Source organism: Pipistrellus kuhlii, unplaced genomic scaffold (genome assembly GCF_014108245.1).
Source record: "Pipistrellus kuhlii isolate mPipKuh1 unplaced genomic scaffold, mPipKuh1.p scaffold_m20_p_18, whole genome shotgun sequence".
Classification (NCBI taxonomy): domain Eukaryota; kingdom Metazoa; phylum Chordata; class Mammalia; order Chiroptera; family Vespertilionidae; genus Pipistrellus; species Pipistrellus kuhlii.
The window spans coordinates 5,372,589-5,395,912 of NW_023425493.1; the positions used below are offsets into that span (position 1 = coordinate 5,372,589).

The window sequence follows — 23,324 nt, forward strand, 5'->3', positions numbered from 1 at the left end:
TCTACTTCCCTGAAAAGACACCTGGCATAATGAGAAGGAAGAACTGAGACAGAAGGAGAAGGAGGAACTATAATGAGGCAGATGACTGGTCAAATGCTAGAATATAAGCTCTCTGCTGGATGTCCACAAATATTATACAGAAAGCCCTCCTGAGGTCCTGACAGCATGTAGACACTTCGAGTGCTTCCCTACTTTTCTCCCAATGGGACGGGTCATCGGGCAAAGAGAAACTTCCCCAAGGGCCTGGCCTTGATTCTGGTGTTTCCCCTTTTCCTGTTCTCAGGTCATCTCCACAATACCTACCCAATCCCTGAAGTTCCTGAAGGAGGCCGGGCATGGCACTGCCAAAGAGGAGATCACCAAGGATGCGGAGGGGATGGACGAAATTGACCATGCGGAGATGGAGCTACGCCGAGGCCAGATCCTCTGGTTTCGTGGTCTGAACCGAATCCAGACTCAGGTACTTGGATAGTGGTCTAGCCTCATCCTGGGAGAGGAAGTCTCCCCATCTTGGGAAGTTTGGGGAGGGCATCAGTTCTTGGTGGCCAACATCTCTTCCCTTAGAAGGCCCGCTACTAATGGCCAACCCTAGCTCCCTGGCTCTAGGACAGACAGGGGCAGAAGCAGCTGCGCAAGCTCCTCTGAGGGGAGTGTAGTCGTGGGACCTAGAGCACTGGACACTCACGGGGAGCTCAGTCCTTTGGCTTTGGGTTGGTTCTAACGCCCCTTTCCCACCCTCCGTTGGGCTGGGCTGGCTTCCCACACGAGGTCTCTTGCAAGCACTAGACTTAACCCAGGGAGAGAAAGTTCAGAATCCCTCCCTCCCCTTCAGAAGAAAGGAGTTAGACAGTGCCTCTATGCCAGCAGCCCCAGCAGACACTTAATGCACATTCTCAAGCCGCTGTCAGGTAATGTACATGCCACCTGGAGGGATTTTTGTAAAAAAAACTCACCCTCTTATATCTTCCCCACTTGGAACTTAAGGTCACGGTGGGGAACCTGATGGCTAAGTATGTATCAATGACAGTAGTCTCTCCATACCTGAGTATCGTTTGCAGGTACTTGCTTCCCCGAAAGGAAACTGTCATTTCCTCAAGCTTTGTGTTCTTGCAATTTCTGAAAGAGAAGAGAAGCTGTCCTCTTGCTCTTAAGTCCCCTGCCTACAACCTCACAGAAACTCTCCCCGACTCTTTATGTCACTGCGTCTACCTTCTGCTGGGCGAGTGGGCTGGACTAGGCCCTGGTAACCCTATCGCTTTCCCTGTTCTTGCCCCACGTGCCTCAGTTGTGTTGGTCCTGAGATTTCCCACTTGAAGAAACTTTAAATCCAAAGATGTCAAGGATGCTCTCCAGAGAGAACAGGCCTATTCCTCTCTACTGATTGGCTGAAAACCCAGAAATAAGTGTCACTCTCTAAAATTAGCCTTGCAGATATTTAGCCTTTTCTCCTCAGTGCACAGAGAGGAGGTACAATGGCTATTCTAAACTAAATACCTGCTGAGAACTTGTCTCCTGGAGGCAAGGAAGTGGGAGTGGGAAAGGGGCCAGATAGGAAATCACTGGGGCTCCCTCCCCTTTCCTCGAGTCCCTCCTCCCAGAGAAGGCAGTTCCCACAGGACCTGCACACACTGCCTCGGGACATCCCGAGTCCCCACCCGAGTCCCACCACTCTCCAGGCTGCTGGCCCATCCAGCAGTGGCCTCTGTGCCCAGGGAACCCTGGCACCTTTGGCTCCTGTCACCAAGGCCCCATGCTTTCCTTTCCACCTGCTGTTTCTGAAATAACCTGTCTGCTTTTCTTCCCCTCAGGATCCTCTGCCTCCTCTTCTGCTCTGTGGTTTCTTTCCTAGCCAGGATTCCCTTGTTCCGGTGTTTCCTGGCACCCGGCCAGTCTTCTCTCCTGGGGCTTGAGATTCATGGATCTTCCTTCCTTCCCCCTCCTCCACCAATGTTCACTCCTTGGACTGTGTAGTTTCATGGCCTACAGAGCTTTAAGAATTCCACCTTTCCCTATTGGAGCGTGAGGCAGTTGGGCCAGAAGGGCATTAAAGCCTAAACGTAGGCAGCAAAGGCAGCCTGTTAAGGAATGCCACAGTAACCAAATCCGTGCCATTGCAGCGTGCACCTGACTATAAGCAAACGAGGCTGCCTATGCCAACGTGTATCTGGCACCTGAAGCTCTCTCCTGGCACAATTCTTCAGCCTTAGCAGAGTCCTAACAAAATGCCCTGCCATCTGATTCCTGACCCTTGTTGCTATGGCAATATTTGGGGGGTTGTGAGGAGGTGTTGCCTAGCCTTTGTCCCATCCCGGTCCTGTTAGCTGGGGGAGCTAAAAGCACTAGGAAGCTGAAGTTTGGGAAACAAACTTCTAGTACCTGGAGAAGGTCTAACTGGGATCAGATTTCCTTGTGGAAGATGAGACCCCGTAACCCTAGGAAAGCACCCAGGGAGGTGTCTCTCCATGTAGCGGAACCCTCGCTCCATGCAGACCCATTTCCTCCTGCGGGATCAGGCTGCTCTGTCCCTGGAACCGAGAACTGGTGAAGGGGGTGGTGTTCTAGCTCCGAATCCAGAAACTAGCCCTACTCCCTTCCTGGCTTCTCAGAAAGCTTCCTAAGTAAGAGCAGCTGACTCGCACGACGCCTGCTTTCCCACCTTCTCTCCTGGGAGATGCAGTCAGATGAGTGGAATCAGCCCCTTTCCAGCATTCCTGGGAGATTGGCTATTGGTGCTAAGCATGTGGGCGTTTTTAAGATGGTTCTACCAGATTCTAAAGAATAAAGGAACCCCTTTTGATTTGTTCCTTGTTACTTAGGGGTCAGGGAGAAGGATGGTAGGTTTGACCAAGGCCCCACACCCAGATCATGGTTAGAAAACAAATGGCATGGATCGCCTCTGTCGCAGATAAGGAGGCCCCTGGAGACCAAAGGTCGCTCTGCAGGGCTAGCCTTAAGGCTACTCACCACCCACCAGCTAGCAACAACTCTTTCTGCCCCTCCTTCCTTCAGTCTACCTGCTGGGTTATTGTCCGCATTTCTGCCAGACATTTCGGGATCTCCAATGCGTTAATGCAGCCAGTGGCATCCTCTCTAAAGAGCCTGGCCATTGGATTTCTGAGCTCCCTTCTCAGCCCCTGTCCACCTCACACCAAGGGGAAGATGCCTCAGAGAAGAACCCCGTAAGAGTGAGAGCCCAGCAACCCATGATTCAGGAGCCTTTCCCCCGTGGCCCGCTATGTACTAGTATGGGCTGCTACATGCTCCTGTTTTTCCTTTAAACACGTGAGTTATTTTCTTGGGAAAATCTGTAAAAATAAGTAGCCAATTTCATTGGTTTAGAGGTCAATCATATATACTTTTCCTTCTATTTTAAATCGCACACCTGATTTTTTAAGAGAACACAGTGAATAAGCTGTCCCTATTAGAGGCATCATGAAGGGTGGAAGTCCCTACAAATTTTAAACACTTTGGATACCGGCATACATAAAATACCTTCCACTTGGCTCACAGGGGAGAGCAGGCTGGGTTCTGGCCGGGGATTTGGACGCCATGGCAAATTGTTCCTTAAATAAAGTGTGATGTGCAATGGACGCATCTCCCCCTGCCCCTCACCACTGCCTTGTGTGTGAGGGACTATCTGGCTTTTTCTCTCCTGCCCCATTCCCCAGCTCCTTCTGTCCCCCTTCCCGAACCTTCCACCACCCTACCCTTCCTTTCTCTCTCTTCACCTCTCTCTGACTTTGGAGCAAAGCTATTTCACTCTCTGATTCTTTGCAGATCGACGTAATTAACACATTCCAGACGGGAGCCAATTTTAAGGGAGTCCTAAAGCGACCAACCATGGGTCAACACCTTGATGTAAAACATGATCCTAGCTCATCCTATGTAACAGTTGTACCAGTCAATTCCCCCAACACTTCTGTTGCTGCTGCTGTTTCATCTCCTACTCTGGGCAGTGAGTGATAGTCTATTATGATGCATGATTTGCTAAAAATGACCACAAGAGAGCACGTGGCATCCACTTTAACCAGCCATGGTTATCTTTTTCTTTTGGTTTTCCTTTGGATCTTTGACTGAAGGGAAGAAAAACTGGATAAAAAGCCCACTCCAAAAATAAGCCTATGTGCCTGCCTATTTATTTATTATCTATTGATTGATTATTTATTTATTTACCTATAATGTTAAAAATCTATTAAACCATAGCCATTTTAAAGACAATAGCCCTGTTTTCTAATTGTTCCCTCTGCATTGCTTGTTTCTTTCCTCGAGGTTTTTGTTTTGCTTTGCTTTATTTTTTTTTGTATTTTACTTTGTTCTGATATGTTGTTGTTCCTCTCCATCTGCTCCTGAGAATCTAAACTCTATTTCCTGAGGCTAGATGTAAGGTTAGGTCAAATGAAACCCAGGACTTTCTTCATCTGGGGGCAAGTTTGAGGTCTCCTAAGAAAGGAATAAAGAGAACTGTTGTTCCCATGGTTTTGTTTTTTGGGGGGTTTTTTGTTTTGTTTTTTACCGCTAGACCAGTCATAATAAACCAATATTGAACTTTGCCATTAATAATACTCCTTTTAGCAACCACTCTATTAGCTGGCAGTGTTGGCATAAACGTTAGAATTGAATGTGAAGACGTGAAAGTGTTCAATTCGAATGCCCAGGGCTGAGCTGCTTTTATTTTTCAGGGACTTTAAACCAAATTCTGGTGTAAGAGTCAATTAATGCTCCTCTAGGGAGGAAAACACAAGAAAAGGTCAAAATAACATTTTTCTTCACCTGTTAAACTTATTATTTAGGAATTTCTGAAGAGCAAGCTTTTTTTAAAATAGGTAAATAAAAAATAAAATCTAGGGAAAGTGATATTTGTATTTTTTTTAAAAAAGAGCAACCTTTTTTATTATTATTATTGTTTCTTGCTTCTAGGAATAGAATAGAAAGATAGAAGCAGGAAGTTTGAAAGCCATTGCCTCGTGTACAGCAAGCCCTTCATATCGTATTTTGCACATAAAGTTTCAGGAACCCCTTTCTTAGCCATTGGGATGCTGCCCACACTCGACCAATGGTGTTCCCATTGGTAGGTTATTGGATTCTTGCTAGTTGTTTTACCTTTCCCAAATGGGATACAGAGAGGAGAGAGAAGTCTGTTTGCTGATAGTGCTATTACAGTATTGGTAGGAAAGGAATCCCTCTCTATTAAGTATATTGTGTGCTTCAAGTATCTGAGGGTTAGAAGGAAGTTCTCTCCCTTCCTCCTAACCCCCTATTCTAACACAGGGATTTGTGGGAGAGAGGATGAAAAAATAACAGTTACACTGTTTGTAGTTCGCATGGTTATAAGCTGCATAGATGGGCCAGGCTTAGATTATTTGTTGTCTTTTTATTAAAAAACCCTCACCCAAGGATATGTTTGTTTATTGATCAATAAACGAGAGGGAGGGAGGGACGGAGAGAGGGAGGGAGGGAGAGAGAGAGAGAGAGAGAGAGAGAGAGAGAGAGAGAGAGAGAGAGAGAGAGAGAGAGAGAAACATCAATGTGAGAGAGAAACATTTATCGGTTGCCTCGTGTACATACCTGACTAGGGTTCAAACTCACCACCTCGGTATGTGCCCTGACCAGGAATCAGACCCAAAACCTTTTGGTGTACAGGACAACAACCAACTGAGCTACCTGGATCAGGGCAGATTACTTGTTGTCTTTTTAACCAGCTGCAAGTGTTCTTATGGGAGGTATGGGAGGTGGGGGGATTTTATATAAATACATATTTATTTTGGCCCAAAGGCAGTCAAAGAACTAAATAAATCTTACCCTGCAAATATCCAAGAGCCTCTCACCCTAATTCTCCCATATTCCTCTCTTATTTCCGTTTTCTTCTAGTTTTGCTATGTCCTTCTAACTAATTTTTGTTCTTTTTTTTTTTTTTAATCATCCCTTTTATGAAGGGTTAATATCAGATAACCTAGCAATTCGATGGTAGAAGGAGCTAAGCAGAAGACACAGAGCCCACCAGGCTCTTGTAGAATTGCTGGTAGTCGGTAGGCTGCAAACCATCAAAGACTAGAAAATCCAGCAGGAGAGACAGGTCATCCTTACTCTCTCTCTGGCTCCTTCTTCCTTGGAGGTTCTAGAAGTTATACTCATGTTTAAAACTTCCTTTCCCATTTTAGATCTCCAAATGAATTCAGTTATTTATCTAACTTTCAGTAGATAAATCCCTAAGATTTCCTTCTTGCCGAAACCGGTTGGGCTCAGTGGATAGAGTGTCGGCCTGCGGACTGAAAGGTCCCAGGTTCGATTCCTGTCAAGGGCATATACCTTGGTTGTGGGCACATCCCCAGTAGGGGGTGTGCAAGAGGCAGCTGATCAATGATTCTCTCTCATCGATGTTTCTAACTCTCTATCCCTCTCCCTTCCTCTCTGTAAAAAATCAATAAAATATTAAAAATTAAATTTAAAAAAAAAGATTTTCCTCTGTAGGAAAGCCCTAATCTCTTCTCCTCCCCTGGTTTCTGAAAAGTGAGCAGAAGACTACAGAATACCAGCCCAGGAAGTGGAGTGTTCATCTGCCTGTTCATTGAGCTAGCACTAAAGTCTAGCCTGGTTAGGGCTCCTGAGTCATGAGAAAGAGTTGTCCTTCAGTGAACCACTCCACCAATAGGACAGGGACCACCGAAAAGACATTCCCCAAAGGTTTTCAGAGATAGTGACCAGGGAAGGAAGGGTTGATGGGCTGAGTGGAGAGACCCTAAAGCTCTCACAGCACCTGCCTCACTAGCTATGTCTCGTTTCCCGTACACTGCTCATGCACCACGCAGGATGCCCCAGGCAGGGAAGAGGTCTGGGGTGGAGTGAGGAGGGTATTTTTTGTGATTGTTCGTCAGCGGGAGTTATGTATTCTCTGAGGCCCCTGTGGAGCTTGAGGAGCATTCTGGCCCAGCCCCATGCCCTCTACCCCCTCCCCCTGCCCCCTACCCCACCTTCCAGACTCTACTTCACTTGAGCTTCCTTGCAGGTGACTGGTTTCCCTTTAGATTCCAGAAGTCCTGCAGTCTAGCCAGATGGCTGTTCCTTGCTCCCCCCAAAGAAGAAAATGTTTCTATTTTTTTCCATTTACCCAGCTCCAATTCCCTTTTTTATCTCCCTTATTGTATACCTGTAACAGCTGTTATGATCACCCCAACAGGTGAGAGGAAAAGCCAGCAAATAGGGCTCCAGACCCTCACTACAACCCCAGTTTTTTTTTAATCTGTTTTATATATTAGACTTCAAATACCATTCTTTCTATAAAGTATTCAATGCTTAAAACAACAGAAGCAGGAAGTTTGAAAATTGCTGATATCGAAGATGATCAACTGGTGGTATAAAGGTACCAGTTCACCTGCCGCACTTGGAAATTTTGAGATCTCAAGAGCAGATGGAAAGTAAGGCCTATGTTGTCACCCCTGTAGGCGGTGCCATGGCTTTGAACCCTTCTCTTGACCAGGGCCAAGGGAGAAGGCATTGAGTTTAGGTTTACTCAAACCAACTTGCCTTGCTCTAAGTCTGACATAGATCAGTTAAAACTTGGGACCTCCTGAAGACCAGGTGGAGACTCTCTATCTAATCTCACCCCGATCTGGATCAAAGAGAACATAATGGGTAAAATTCACCTATCAGATGGTCAGTAGGGATCACAGAAGGATGGAAAAGTAGGTCCTTACTTTCTCTTCAGCTTGGTGAATGAGTGCCCTGGTTCCTTGATTCTGCTTGGTTGGGGTGTTGAATTGATTCTATTGAGTGGCAAAGAATCCTTTGCCCTGTAAGCTCTGAGCACCCTCAGTCCTGGTGGGCTCTCAGGCTGTCATAGACTAAGGCAAGTCTAGCCAGCAGAGACAGACCTTAGGGAACCTTCTTTGCATGCTATTTTTGAAGGCACTCTACAATGATAGTAAGTGCTGGGACAGGCAATCCAACCAAATTATTTGCCTGACTCTTTGTATGCTCTGCTGTCTCCACATTCTTACCTCTTCTCCAGGAATGTATTCTTTGGTTAAACAGCAGAGTATGGTATGAGATGCCCTAACCCAACACTCATCATTCGTCCCTATCCCCCCTCCCCACCTCAATAGTTTTTCCTGTGTTACTCCCACTTCTTTTCCAAGGGAAGAATTTTCAAACAAGACTAGAATAAGCCACCAATGAAAATCGTATAACTACTTTCTTTTCCCCTGGCCTCTCTCTCCAACTTCTCAGGATTTAACTTTCTCCCAATCCCAATCCTACTACACCAGTTTCTAAATCCTCCCTTGGAGCAGGGGTGGGGAACATCCAGCCCATGGGCCATATAAGACCTGAAAAATCATTTGGTCTGTCCCTGCCAAGTCATTAGGAGTGAGTTAATTAAATGTTTGACCAAATATAGCAGGCTAATTTTTAAGGTGATAGTTTTATATGGCCTGAGAATCTATATATATAAAAGCCCAGCAACTGGAATGGTGGAAAGGCCAGAATGTCGAGAACAAACGGTGGCTATGACTGCAACAGTCAACCAGTCTGATCTGGCCCCAATCAGCCCCTCCCCACAACCCACCAGCCCAGCCCAATGGGCCTCAAACGGGATAGGCCAGCCACACCCGCTCATGCATAAATTCATGCACCAGGCCTCTAGTGATATTATAAATATCCAAATGGCCCTTGGCAGAAAAAAAGGTTCCCCACACCTTGGAGAGACCTGCAGTTCAGAAAAGCAGGCTGCCAAAGTGGGTGGTGTTGGGTAAGGCACAGGCTGGTCACAGAGATTAATTATGGTCAATTTTTCTCCTTTCTCTAAATTGATTGAATCCCTTTCTTTGCCCAGTAAAACTACACATTGTTGTTGTTTTTTTCCTTTCATCTTCTTCATCCACCCCATGAGAAAAGCCACTTGTTTGTAGCACTGCCCCCTGGATTGCACCCAACCTAGGTCCCATCCTTTTCCTTCACGTACAATTATGCTTCTCTTTGCAATTTAGAAATGGCTGGAGGAAGCGATGAGGCTGGGCAGAGTTGCCATGTGTCAGAGACATAGACATGCATCTGAGTGTGAGAGGAAGGTCTTCTCCCAGTATCAGGAGGAAGGCATCTTTTGATACCTTTGATACCTTTGTTTCATCCGCATCTTCCAGGGGAGGGGCAGAAGGAAGGGGACAGGGTGGAGTTGTGGGATATAAATATATGTGTGTTACCTGATGAAAGAGCAATTCTTCAATTGAACAGTATAAGTTCTCATTTCTTGCATGCTGCTGACACAAATGAAGATTGGTTTGTCTGCCTTGCTGTATTGTAATTATGGCCACTTCTCACCCAAAGTGTATTATGTGCAGATCGGTATGTGTTTGGCTCTTTGAGGCTTTTAAACAGATAACTAAACCTCAATGTGTAATTTTTTTATCCCACATTCACAAAATGTTTGGCCTCAACACAGAAACCCACATGTCTGACTCATCTTTTAAATTTGGCTATTAATTTGCACCTCGTTCCAACATTTGTGCCCTCTGTTCAAAAGAACTAATGAACCTTTTTGTTTTCTGTTTCATTTTATTGTAAGAGTGGATTGTTTGGGAATGCTAACTTTGCTTTGGGTTTCCTGTTTTTATTTAACTGCAGCTTTTGAAACATCCTCGTTGTTTGCCATTCCTCACCTCACCCCACCCCAATGCTTGAAAGTTGAGCCACGTAAATGTTTCTAGTGTCCTATTGTATGGTTTTGTGTCGATGATCCATAATGTTTGGTAGTTTGGATTTTGTTTCTCTCCTCAGACCACCAGTTCCTTATGCTACTGGCCAATTCTCACATCTGTCTTTTCTTATCCTTCTCTTCCTCCCCCTGGTATAGATCAAAGTGGTCAAAGCATTCCATAGTTCCCTCCATGAAAGCATCCAGAAACCCAGGAACCAAAACTCCATCCACAACTTCATGACCCACCCTGAATTCGCCATAGATGAGGAGGGGCCACGAACACCACTCCTGGATGAGCAAGAGGAGGAAAGTTTTGAAAAGGTTCCTAAGCCTGGGACTAGGGTGCTGCTGTTGGATGGTGAGGTCACTCCATCCGCCAACACAAACAACAATGCCGTGGATTGCAGCCAGGTGCAAATTGTTCCCTCCCACCCTGACAGCCCTCTACATAGCCTGGAGACATCCGTTTGAACTTCATCCTCTGACTCCCCACTCTTGCTTTCCCTATTTCTTGTTCATCTCTCCCATCTGTAAGATGATGATGGGAATTTTCACTGTCGTGTCAGCTGCTCCCAATTATGTGTGAGCCCCCTCGCCTGACCACGAAGAGACAAGAGAACGTAACCTACAAGGATTTCAACTTAAACTTGAGTTGGGGTTTGTAGCAGGACCAGTGAATAGTAGAACCTACTTCTGGAGTGTATGAGTTGTCGTTTTTTTTTTTTTAAAGAAATGCTATGATCTTCTTAGCATTCATTCCAACCCAATTGTCCCCCAGTATTCATGCTTATGTTGCCATCTCCTGACTTCTGGAGTGTACCTTATGTGTCTGGGTCATGTATCACCTCAGTTGAGGGTTCAGCAAGACAAATATTCTCAAATGAATTGTGTGGGAAGCAGGAATGGAATGTATGGAATTAGCCTATAGAGTGATCGTTGTTAAAATTGTTTTCCCATTCTGAAAGCTTATCCCTAAAGCCCTCTAACTCTTTCTACCCTTCCGGTCAAACTTCCCTTCTCTCTTTAACTATTGTCTTCCTTACCTACACCATTTTTATTTTTAAGTTGCAATGAAAGTGGAAAGGACCTGACTGAATTAAGTCAACTTTGACCATTCTCCCTTCTGGGCCCAATGGAACCATTGATTTAGTTCTATGGGCACACAGGTTTTCTTTGCTAATTAGGGTCTTTTGAAGCAATTGAGAGCTGGTATCGGTTATCTACTTCTAAACTTGCCAGGTATGTGTCGTTTCTACATCCTAAGGAGATCAACCTTGACCATGAAGCTTGCATAGGTGTGGTGGGTAATTTTTATCATAATCCTGAGATTCCTCCTATTTCTAAAGTGGTGGTACATGAGTCTGTTGAGAATGGCCCTGACTCCTAACTGAACTTTGGTATCGAGGACCAGGAGCTGGCCAGCTCTTATGGAGCCCTGGGGTGACCTCTGCTGCTTTCAAAGCCACCTGCCAAGGCTCTTGGAGGGCAGGACCTGGTTTTGGGGGCAGTGAGCCTTGAGAAGCCTTGGGAGAGGCCTAAGGGCTGTCTAGGATCTGAGCTTGGGTACCAGCTTTGATATTCCCTTCCATTGTCTAACTCTGTTCCTTGCTGTGTTCCTTAACTTGTCCAGTCTCTGAAAAGGTCCCGACCTTTATCAAATACTTTGATTTTGAAATTATGAATCCAAAGTGGGAGGCTCCAGTGACATTTTGCTGACTTAAAGGAGAGAGAAAAAAAACCCACCCTGCAAACCTCTCCTCCATCCTTTCCTCCTTCCCCTCTCGTGCCCCACTCAAGCCCCTCTCCAGCGCGTGCTCACCTGCTACACCGTCAAGCCCTGTGCCTTCTCTCCCTGAACACTGCCCAAAGCATCCCCTCTCGCCTGCCTCTCGGGAGCCGGGGACTTTCCTAGGGAACTTTTTAAGCGTTCCTTCATGGGACAAGGTGGAGCCACGTTTGCAGCAGCTCCATTTCTATCTCGTGTCTGCCAGTTCCCTCCTCCCATTGGATAGCTGGGGGAGCCTGCCCCACTTTGCCGCGCGATGGGAGGAGGGAGAAGGGCTGGAGGCTCTTGCGAACTGCCAGATGTCCCTCTGTGAGAGGAAGGGCACCCGAACCTGTCTTCTCCAGCATTTTCTTCTGGCTGCCACCCCCTCTCCCACTCTCACCTGAGCTGGCCGAGGCAGGAAGAGGAAAGAAGCATGCTCCCGACACATCCCGTTATTACAGAATCTCCCCGAGCTGGGTTTGGGTTTTTGTAAAGGTGACCTGCGTCAGCGACCTTTTCTCTGTCTGTAACATGGGGGAGGAAAGACGGCTCACGCGAGGTGTCCGGTGTTCACCTGTCTATTTATTAAGTACATTGGAAGATTTCGTTCTGTCTTTTATTACCTCAGATCAGTTTTTAAAAGGAAAAAAAAAAAAAAGCCAATAACAAACTTTGGAGGCTATTTTTACCATTCCTGCTCCAAAAAGACTCTCATGGTGCCGCCAGGTTACTCCTGAGAGCCAGCGTCTACTTTTTCAGTCAACGGTTTTTTGTGTATTCTAGTTTCCACGGTAGGAGAGAAAAATATAGAAATATTATGCAAAAAAAAAATATATATATATAGTTTTCTTTAGATCAGAAACGTATTTTTTGAGTCAGCCATATGTATTTTGTTTAAAAGGATGTACAATAAAGTGCTGTCGTGTAACCCCTGTGGAGGGAGCACATAACCAGCTGTTGCACTTGACAGGTGACTTCGTATATTTGTCATTGGTTTGTTTTTTTTTAAACCAATGCCGCGTAATTCCTTTCTCCAAACAGCCATCTTTATACTTAGGGGGGTGGGGGGAACTTGTTGGGTTCTAGACTTTTTTAATATACATTTTGTTGCTGCGGAACTAAGTTTAAGTGTTTATGTGCCTATGTTTTTTATATAAGTTTTTTCCTGTTCCATTTCAGCGATCCAACTGACAGTGAGTAAACACGGCGTAAGTTAAAGCTTTTCTCCAAAACGGTGCTTTGGATTTGAAAAGGGTCTGATGGGGAGAAGGGGGAAATAGTGTCCTAGATTAACCTAGAAAAATGGGCGGCAGGTAGGCTGATGGGAAGGAAAGCATCCAGTAAGAAGGCAGGGGGCTGGAGGGGACAGCAGCGAATGAGCGTGGACCCCTGGGAGATGGGATAAGGGTCAGTGGCCTTACTTGGATCTTGTTTCTTGATGCATAGCTGGCAGTGTGGAGCCCAAGACATGAACATCTCTTGGGCTGCAAGGATCCTCTAATTTGGGGTTTGCATATCTTACCTCCAATAAGGTTCTTTTACCTCCGGTTGTCCCTGGAACTTTCCATCAGTGAGTTTTTAAGCAAGGATCTGAGCAGGACTTCCTCCCCTCTCCTAGAAAGGCTTCGTGCCAGTTGTAGAGTGGGGATAGAGCTGTAAGAGCTGTTTCTAGCCCTGGCCGACAGTCTTGGAGCTCGGTCCCTCCCGTAGGCGCCCTCTGACCTCTGAAATGACTTGCATCCCTGGAAGCTGCAGAGAGACCTTCTAGAAACCCCTCTGGCACTCTGTAGGTTTTGGTTTCTTCTCACCCTTGAGCGCCAGAGGGGAGCATGTGCACTTACATCTGAGTGATTGCCTCACTGCCGACAACCCAGAGGGGCGTGGCAAGATCACCTGTGCCCTGCACCCCCCAAACGCTTTCCTTCTCTCCTGCTTCCTTACCCATCGACTGAAGCAGCCCCTGCACCATCACCAAGTGCCCACTTCCTCACTTTCCGGACAGGGACCGCCCCTCCGCGGCGGTGGGGGTGAGGCGTTGCCAATGCCTGCCGTTTCTAAGCCATTCCAGCCCCTCCCTCGGAGTAGACCAGACACCCTTGCAGGTGGCACAGTGCCAGTCTCCTTTGCCTTCCCAGCCCTGCGGTTAGGCCCGCTGTCCCCTTTCCTCTTGACCAAGAGAGATGGAGGGAGGTGAGCTCCCTGGCCAAAGTGGCTATTGGTTCATGTTTCCGCCCCATATGTATATATGCCATATGTGAATATGCCATATATATATGTGCCAACCAACCTAACTACTTTGTTCTTTCCAAACTAGCACAGAGATAGGAATTTTGACTTTCTTTTCTTCTTTTTTTTTCTGTAACTAGTATAGCAAGCACTGGTTTGTGTGTTTTGCTTTGTTTTTTGTATAAAATAATAAAAACAAAAGTTAGGCCACTGCGGTCTGCATGACATCAATAAGCAAATGGTGATATCAGAGCAATGTGTACCCCAGTGTGTGTTGCCATAATTTGCAGTTCGGCTTAACAGTGCACCCAATCTGTATTTGCATTTTGATATTATTTAAGCTCTCTGTACAGTGTTTTGCATGTATTTATATGGTTCATAGAGGGGAAATGCTACAAACTGACAAATCTGAAATTCAAATATGTTGTTCCGCTGAGACGGGAAGAGCAGGAGTTTGAAAAGATGGGAACAAAAGGGATAATTTTTTTGGAACCAATAAAACGTGTTGCTGATGAGCAGAACGCAGAACTGCTGTGCACTGAGAATAAAGCCCGTGCCCACTCGCGACTGTGCTGTCCTCGGTGTGTCTCACTTTGGGGCAATGTTGTCTGCTGAAGGTAGGAGAGTGTGTCACAGCCCTGTGGGGAACACCTCTCTGCAAGCCCAGAACTCAGCTTACGAATGGGCCCTGATCTGCATCTCTGCCACATCTCCCTTGGGGATCCGTGCCCCAATTGCTAGTCCCATTCCCTCGTAGCCCAATTACCCTTGCCAAAAAGGGTGCAAAACACATCCACACAGAGTCCTTCGTAAAGCTCATCCCTATATTTCCCCTCCACTCTCACCTTTTCCTTGCTAGGCCCTAGGTCTGCGCCTCTCTGCTAAGCCAGACAGGATCTTAAGGATCCACACTCCTAGCCCCAGTGCACAGTAAGGCACTGAGAAGAATGAACTTCAAAGTAGCTTTCTGGCAGAGACCAGTGTCTCCTGAGATGTTGGTTTAATAGGGTGTAAAGCCAGCTTGGCTCCTTGGGAGTTACTGCGTGGAAAAGACCACTCTCTTTTCTTCCATCCTTTTCCCTACCCCCAGTTCCAGAAAAGAATAGTTTATGTGGCCTCAATCTATATATATAAAAGCCTAAGCAACTGTTACAACTGACCAACTGGAATAACCTGCCGACCAGTCACTATGACACGCCCAGACACTCAACACAGGACCTTCCCGCTGGTGGTCAGTGTGCTCCCACAGCCAACCTCCTACAGCTGGCCAACTTCCTGTGGCCCTTCCCTCCTCCTCCCCTGGGCCGGCCAGCCAACCTCCCACGGTCCGTCCCCCTGCCCAGCAGGCCTCAATCGGCCCTGATCAGCAGCCAGGCTTAGGGACCTCACTTGTGCACAAATTTGTGCACTGAACCTCTAGTCTTTAATAACAGCTGGTGAGTCTCCCCTTCCTCAGCCATCATTTTCTCCCCCTACAGTCACTGGGTTTGTTGGTTGGTCTCTACAAAGAGAGACTATTTCTCTTCCAAGTACACATACAACTTGGCAACTACCTGAATTCCTCTGGAAATCCAGAGATGACTCTTTGGGTACCAGCAAATAATTTTAAAACTCTGTTGTAAATAAAACATGCAATCCTGTGCCCCTTTCTGTGTGGATCATGTCCCCAGCGTGAACCTAACTGGAGGTCCATGCCTGTAATACTTTCAGCTTTGATAGGCAGCAGAGTCTGGGTTCTGGGCTTGCCTGTATCCTGATGTAGAACCAACCATAAGTCTTAACTTCTCTGAAGTTTGTTTGGGACGCCTCCCTGTCCTCAGCAGACACACGCATAGAAGGGAGCGGTCTCCTTGGAGTAGCCTCCCACTGCCATCCCAGAGAGGCTGCTGGTGAAACCAGAACGCCATGTCACACTGACGAAGAGGACTTGAATAACCTACCTGTTTGGAAAGCCAGCTCACAATCAGAAGTTTGGCTGCTGCTTGTGAAATCGTAGGCGGGGGAAATGCTTTGTGAGTGGCCGGTGCCATCACACTCAGCCAGGTACCTCCCTCTCTGCTGGGATGGAGCCGGTCCCATCCCAGTTAGTTTTTCGGTTGTCCCTGTAATGGAGGTCACCTTCCACACAGCACTATGGGTCAGGTTAGACCCAGGAACACTGCACTGAAAGGCTGACGGGTTTTGTCACTCCAGATCTACCTGTGCTGGCCTTATTTAAAGCAAGGTGCATGAAACCTTGCATGAAAGAGGAAGTGAGGCCGGGGAAGGAAGGGCTAGGAACAAGTGATTGCCCTCATCCACACATAAGAGGGAGAACAGCCCTGGCCAGTGAGCCCAATGGTTAGAGTGTAGATTGTGCACCAAAGGGTTTGATTCCCGGTCAAGGCCACCTCCCTGGGTTGTGGGTTCACTGCCTGCCCCCAGTCAGGGTGCCTCCTGTGGGAGACAACCAGTTAATGTGTCTCTCTCACGTTGATGTTTCTCTCTCTCTCTCTCTCTCTCTCTCTCTCTCTCTCTCTCTCTCTCTCTCCTTTCCCCCTCCTCCCTTCCTCCCTTCCACTCTCTCTGAAAAGCAATGGGAAAAATACCCCAGGTGAGGATTAACAAGCAAACAAAAAAAAAAGGAGGGGGGGGGAAATACCCCCAAGATGACCCGAAGCCCTTCTCTTCAGAATTTCCACAGCTTCCCTTCCAAACCTTTGAACTGCAGCTGCTGCTGATCAGTTGGGAGAGAGAGGGTTTGAGTAATTCCCTGCCCACCTTCTGATGGAGGATCTAAAACGGAAGAACGGGGGAGCTGGAGGAAGCAGGAGACTCGTGTCCTGAGCCCCACCTGTCTCTCGGCCGGCTTCATTTCCCATTCTACACGGAGACTGTTAAATGGCATCGGCGATTTTCAGACTACATTTTGAAAATCTGAAAGGTTTCCACACAGTTGACTCAGTACACAGGTGTTCAACAAAATTTTTTTTAATGTATTTGTATTCCAGGTGAGCTGTAGCTTTATAAAAAATATAATTTAAGAGCACTGTAAACTGGCCATCTCCAAAATGCTGTGATTCTAATTAAGAAACCAAATAATCAGTGCTGAAATGATTCGAATGTGGGAAGCCAAGCTTGGGTCCTGTTTCGATGGCGTCCCATTATCATTTTCAATGTATGCACAATTTCACAATGAGAGTTCAGCCTGCTGAGAAAGAGCAGTGGTCTGTGAATCCAGAGATCCATCCTGCTGAAATGGCCTAACGTTAGAGCAGGGCCACTCACGGGAGCTGGTGAAGGAGCTGGCCTGGGAATAGAGGCCTGTGTTGCCATCCTGACCTGCTGCTTATTTGCTGAGACCCAAGGTTCCTCCAACTCGCACACTGTCCGTTCTTGCTCTAGTCTCTAAGATTGCTGTCAAGCCCTAGCCAGTTTGGCTCAGTGGATAGAGCATCTGCCTGTGGACTGAAGGGTCCCAGGTTTGATTCCAGTCAAGGGCACATGCCCGGGTTGTGGGCTCGATCCCCCAGTAGAGGGCGTGCAGGAAGCAGCTGATCAATGATTGCCTCTCTTCATTGATGTTTCTATCTTCCTCTCCCTCTCTAAAACCAATAAAAAATATTTTTTTAAATAGAATAAAATTTCTATCAAAAACTACAGTATAGTTGTTCTGAAATATTTTTATTGAATTTGTTAAACTAGTTCTCTTGCCCTATGATCTATAAAATTTTAGTGATTAAGACTTCAAAGAACAAACCAACTTGATGTGAAAAGTACAGCTATATGGCCCTGGCCAGCGTGCTCAGTGGTTAGAGCATCAGCCTGTGCACTTGTAAGGTTGCAGTTTCAATTTCTGGTCAAGGGCACATACCTGGGTTGCAGGTTTGCTACCCATCCCAGGTCGGGACACAAGCAAGAGTAATCAATCAATGTGTCTCTCTCGCATTGATGTTTCTCTCCCTTTCCCCTCTCTCCCTCCCTCCCATCCTTCCTCCTCTCTTCTACTCTCGCTGAAAAAGCAATGGGAAAAACATCCTCAGCTGAGAATTAATAGAAAGTACTGCTATATGTACCCTGTTTCCCCAAAAATAAGACAGTGTCTTATATTAATTTTTGCTCCCAACGATGCGCTAGGTCTTATTTTCAGGGGATGTCTTATTTTTCCATGAAGAAGAATACGGTACACATTTATTGTTAAATGAAAATAAAGGAAATTTATTACCTGTATACGGTACGGTAGTATGGTAGTTGTCAACACAAACCAGACAACTGTGAATCCTACAGTATCAAGAATTTACTCATTTATTCAATGACAATCATGTCATCATCTTCTGGAACATCATCCTAACAATCCAATTCCTGAATTTCCTGCTGAATTTCTTGTGACTCCATTTCTTTCAGAATCAGTGGACCAAATCTCTCATGTTTAGCAATAGCATTCTGAGACAGAGCCTAGGGGGGTCTTATTTTCGGGGGGATGCCTTATATTTCACTCAGAAGGAAAACTGTAAATAGGACTTATTTTCGGAGGATGTTTTATTTTTGGGGAAACACGGTAGTAGTGATGCCACAAGTAGTATTTTTGTTAAGTGAAAGTCCTTGTTGAGAAATACCTCTAGGTTTGGGCTTTATGGTGTTAGGCATATGACAAGAAATAAAGTGGCCTGTTGTAAAATGAGGCATCCTTTAGATTGTGTGTGTATTTTGTAAAAAATAAATAAAATCATCCCTAAAAATAAGTAACCATCAGAGAAGGTCCACCTAGCGTTGCCCTGTCATTGTTGAACTCCGCTGGAAGTCGCCTCGTTGTGTGTGCACGAACACAGCAGCATCCTGCATTCCCGATGCATCCGGGACGCATCTGGGACGTGTGCAGGCAGGCCTTCACGTACACCTGCCACGAAGACACACTGCTTCCCAGCCCTGGCAGGACAAGAAGTCAGATCAAATGCAGCGCGGGACTAGCGAGCACTCACCACAGTCTGAGAGAGGTCCCCTGGCGCCTGTAGGCGAGCTCCCCCGGCTCACAGGCCTAAGGAAAGGGCTCTCTTTGAAGGCTTGGCCAGAGCGGGGACAGAAACCATCCCCCGCTAGTCTGGTCACACTCCTTTTGCTTCCCAAATCTCCTCCCTCTTCCCAAGGGCCTTGGGTGAAGTGGGGACAGGGAGCAGAGAAATGAGCAATATTTCTGTAGTTCCTACATCTGTCTTAACGCTGCCTTCTCACAACTTAAAAGTATTTAAAAGAACTTAAAAGAGAGGTATTTCTGCCGTTGCTCTCTGTTTCAGACTTGTCTGGACTGGAGAAGGCCCTCCGGGATAGAAGCACATGAGCAGGGAGGGTGGGAGGTGGCCGCCATGGAGGCTCCTGTTGTGACCCTGCGTGCTGGCTTCAGCTCCCAACCCTTCTGCAAGGAAGCCTGGCTGGAGCGCTTTCTCAGGGGCTCAGAAATACAAACGCCATGGGAACCCCCCCACGCCCCCACCCCAGACGGCCAAGGAGACCCAACTCAGGGTGCCCTTCCCACGGAGGGCAGGGAGGGGGCGCCTGGCTCGCCTTCTTCCTGTGGCTGATGAGTGCAGGGCGGGAAGAAAGACTAGACACTGACTTCTTCCTCAATATCTCACCCCGTACACACCTAGGTCATAAATTCACAGCAGCAACACGTACTCAGGGAGCTTCTCAGAGGGTCAGCCGCTGTGTCAAATGCCAGAGATACAACAACTATTGTATTCAATATCTTGCCCAGAAGGGGTTCAAGGTCTACTTGGGGAGACAGACATTTCAAAATGGAATCTCATGCCGAAACCGGTTTGGCTCAGTGGTAGAACGTCGGTCTGCGGACTGAAAGGTCCCGGGTTCGATTCCGGTCAAGGGCATGTACCTTGGTTGCGGGCACATCCCCAGAAAGGGGTGTGCAAGAGGCAGCTGGTCGATGATTCTCTTTCATCGATGTTTCTAACTCTCTATTCCTCTCTCTTTCTGTAAAAAAAAAATCAATAAAAAAAAAATATATATATATATATATATATATATATATTTTTTTTTTTTTTTTTTTTTTTAAATGGAATCCCAACAACTGAGAAGCACTATCATGCCTGGCCGTGGAGACACAGAAGGCAAGAACCCTGTTCTCAGGAGGGGAAGGCTTCACAGAGGAGGTGACAGCTAGGGCAAGGGTTTAAAAAAAAAAAAATGACACTTGAACTTTGTAATAATTCAAGCAAGAAGTGTCCAAAGAACGTAACAAAATACCTCAAGTCCCAAACCCAGAAATAACCAGTATACTTTCTTAAATGTGGTTTAAATGGAATTCTACTGGAGAAAAAGGAACTGCTGTGAAAATGAAGAAACTTACCGTTCAAAGGCCCAGAGTACAAAAGTGGCGAGGAGTTGGGTGGGTCTGGGTGGCGTGCAAAGTACCTGCAAGGGGCCCAGCCCAGGCTGACCACTGCATGAGGGCAGGGACATGTCTGTGTCATCACTAGGCCCTTAAGGAATAAAGTAGCACACTGGAGGCAGGCAGCCTAAGAGTCAAGAGGGAAAGGCAAAGAGGCCAGTCCATTAGGTATAAAGAAATGAGATAATAACATAAGAGCAGCCTCCCTTTAATGAGCTCTTGCATATGCCAAGTGTGAGGCCAAGCATTTTTCAACGCTCACAACAGCTCTACCTAAGTACTGTTATTATTGTCATTTTACACCCTAACAATATGAGAGGGTCTTCCCAAGATCACCCAAGTAGTAATTTAGGATCTGAACTCCTGGTGATACTCAGCACGGGGCCTCTGTCTTTCCAAAGAGGATTTCGAGAGGTTCTCGGTGTTTGAAAAATAAATCCTAATCCTGGTAGAGAACAAAATTCTACCAAGTAAACTTGAAGATCTAATTGGCAAAGTCATAAAGCAGCATCCCATCCAGCAAGTAGAAGGGTACTCTGAGGGGCCGTACAAATTGGAGGATGTTTATAGGAAGAAGGGCAGGGCAGGGGTGTTTTCAGTGAAAAAATAATAATTACTTTTAAATCAGGACATCTTTTGGGGGTGGAGAAAAGGGAAAGACAATGATTTTATGAGGCAGGTTGTCTCTTCTTCTTTGCAAGGGAGGCAAAAGATAGAGACAGGTGCTTGGCCAGAAAACTCCAGACTGGTTGATTAAGATTACATTTCTGGAACCAAGATGGCAGCATAATTAATGCGGTACTCTCCGCCTCCCACATCACAATTACAACCAAAATACAGGACAACCATCATTCAAAACCACCTGAAAACTGGCTGAAAGGGAGTCCTACAGCTAGAGCAGTAAAGAAAAAAGCACATTGAGACTGGTAGGAGGGGCAGAGGAGCAGAAAGGGCTGGTCCAACACCCACATGTAGTGTTTGTTTAATCAGGAGAGAGATCTAGGCTGCAGAGGCCTCCCGTGAGGAGCAATGGGTTCCAGCCCCACATCAGATCCCTAAGCCCAGGTTCCAGTGCTGTGAAGAGAAGTGCCTGAAACTTTAGGCTATAAAAACAGCAGCGATTGTGGCTGAGCGACACAGAGGCTGTCAGAGACCCAGGCAGTTCCTTTTAAAGGGCCAGCCCATGGACTTACTCAGACTTCCTCCCTCTGAGCTCCTACACTGGGGCAACAGCTTGGGGGGATCTAAGGTCATGTGGAGATGAACTGGATTGGCTGGCATTGGAGCAAGAACTTGGGGTCAGCTTTCTCTCAGACAGAGGTCATTGTTCCTATGCTGAGACCTCCCCCATTGCAGAGCTGACTGGCAGGTGCCATGTCTGAGTCTCCATCCACCTGGCTCACACTGTTTGCTCCACCCTGGTGATTCCCTGAGACCCACCCCACTCAATTTGCAGTCTCACTCAGGCTCTTTGCAGCAGCTTTTCCATTTGAATGGCCTGTCCTGCCTCAGGCTTCAGACTTTTCTAAAAATCTCTCAAACAAGCAGCACTTGGCATCAGCATGCCTCATACCTATCAGTAAGAGGCTCCAGGCTCAGCACTAGCAGCAGCCTGCCTTGCTTCACAGCTTGGCCTTTCCTTGGCACTTCCAAGCCCAACACAGCCATCTTCAGATTGCTCTGTAGCTCCTGACGGGTGGCCCCAGACAGGGCACAGGCAGTGGTTGACTTTGTACCTCCAGGGGAGGTGGGGAGGGCACCAGAGCTAGTGTACCCAGTGGACAGCTTCAGACCACCACACCAGGTAACAACTCTACACATTCACAAGCAACACACTCAAGAGGAAGATTCAGTGAGCTCCAAAACTCCAGTGAGGATTCCTCCTTCTTACTAAGTCCCGATCCAAAGCAGAAATGGACAGAGACCCCGATTCCAGTTCTAGAAGCAGCTGCCCCTGAGCCATCTCTGCTTCCTGCCAGGTTAGGCTGCTTGGGCAGGTGGAGGGAAGTGGGGAGGGGCAGTGAGGGTCTGGAGTGGCAGAGCTTCAGGAGAGCCACATGCGGCCCTCCCTAGGGGGGGGAGGGGGAGAGCCTGGGAGAGCTTGGCCAGGGCAGGGGCTGACAGCTCAGGAAGGGGTGGGAGAGAGACATGGTGATCAGGCACTGCTGCCTTCCCTGCCATTTATTTGAATCGCTTTCCTTGTGGAGAATGAGGTCAGAGGCCCTCCGTCACCCCCTCATAGTGGCCTTAGTGACCCCTAGTCTTCAGACTCCCAAGATGCAAAGAGGGTTTCAGGAGATTTGTCAGAGGAAGAGGGTAAGAGAGTGAGAAACAAATGTGGAGCAATCCTCAAAGCTGGGACACTTTAGGTAGACACCGGGGCTAAACTATTTGGCTTCTGAGACAGGTGTGCAAAGGACCCGACCCATCCTTCCAGGGGGCCCTGTGAGCGAGGCAGCCAGCCGTGGGGCCCTGGGGGCAGACAGAGTGGACCCCAAGGGCCCTGCGAACCCAGCATAAGCCCCATTCTGGCAACACCCAGAACAAAGGTTCTCAAAATACTGAGACACAGAGCAGCTCCATCAGAATCATCTGGCAGCGTTCGTGACGACAGCAACCTTTCCACCCGCCGCCCACGGTTCCACCTCAGGTGCCAGAGGTTGCATTTGGGTCTAAAAAGCACGGTCCAGTCCTCCTGGGCCTGCGAACACCGCTGTGCACCTGGGGCCTGATGGAACACGAGAGGCCTCAGAAACCTGCCACCTGACCCCTCTGTAATCCCTCTCCCCAGACCACGGAGCCCGCCTGCCCAGGAGCACCACAGCCCCGGGGGGAGCCGCAGCGGTGGGGATGGTGGGGGCGTGTGTTCTGCCATCCTGCTGAGAGCTGAGCGCTTTCCGGTGCCCCGTGCTTCGTGCGCACGTTGGTGGTGTGGCTTCCTGTCTCTGACTCTCTGTTTCCATTCCAGCCAAGTGTTTGCTCTCTCCTCTCTGCTCTGGGGGCTGGGGAAGATGCGCCTCTCGCAGAGCCTCTCTTGGCCTCCTGGCAGCTCCCCCCTCAGTGCCCCTCACCCCCCCACCAGCAGGCAGAGACTGTGCTTCGGCCTGCACTGCCCCTCAGGGAGCCCCACGCCCAGATGAGCTCTGCCCTCCTGCAGTGGGCAGGGTAGGTGCATCCAGGTAGAACCGAACCTGGGGTCAACTCAGCCTGACATTTTAGGCGCAGACACCAAGTAAGGAGTTGGGGGGGGAGGGGGCGTG

General features: G+C 47.6%; 1 protein-coding gene across 7 annotated transcripts in view; it reads left to right on the forward strand.

Moving 5' to 3' along the window:
* ATP2B4 (ATPase plasma membrane Ca2+ transporting 4) overlaps window positions 1–14,249 on the forward strand; it is a 97,886-nt gene extending 83,637 nt beyond the window's left edge. For 2 of the 7 annotated variants that reach the window (XM_036442086.2, XM_036442087.2), the window contains 3 exons: window positions 284–460; window positions 3,778–3,955; window positions 9,845–9,899. In XM_036442086.2, coding sequence (XP_036297979.1) covers window positions 284–460; window positions 3,778–3,955; window positions 9,845–9,870 — 381 coding nt within the window. In that variant the 3' untranslated portion in view covers window positions 9,871–9,899. Of the gene's footprint in view, window positions 1–281; window positions 461–3,777; window positions 3,956–9,844 lie in introns of those variants that run through there. The other 5 variants (XM_036442085.2, XM_036442084.2, XM_036442090.2 and 2 more) reach the window with 4 other exon arrangements.
* Window positions 14,250–23,324: the final 9,075 nt, after the last annotated feature.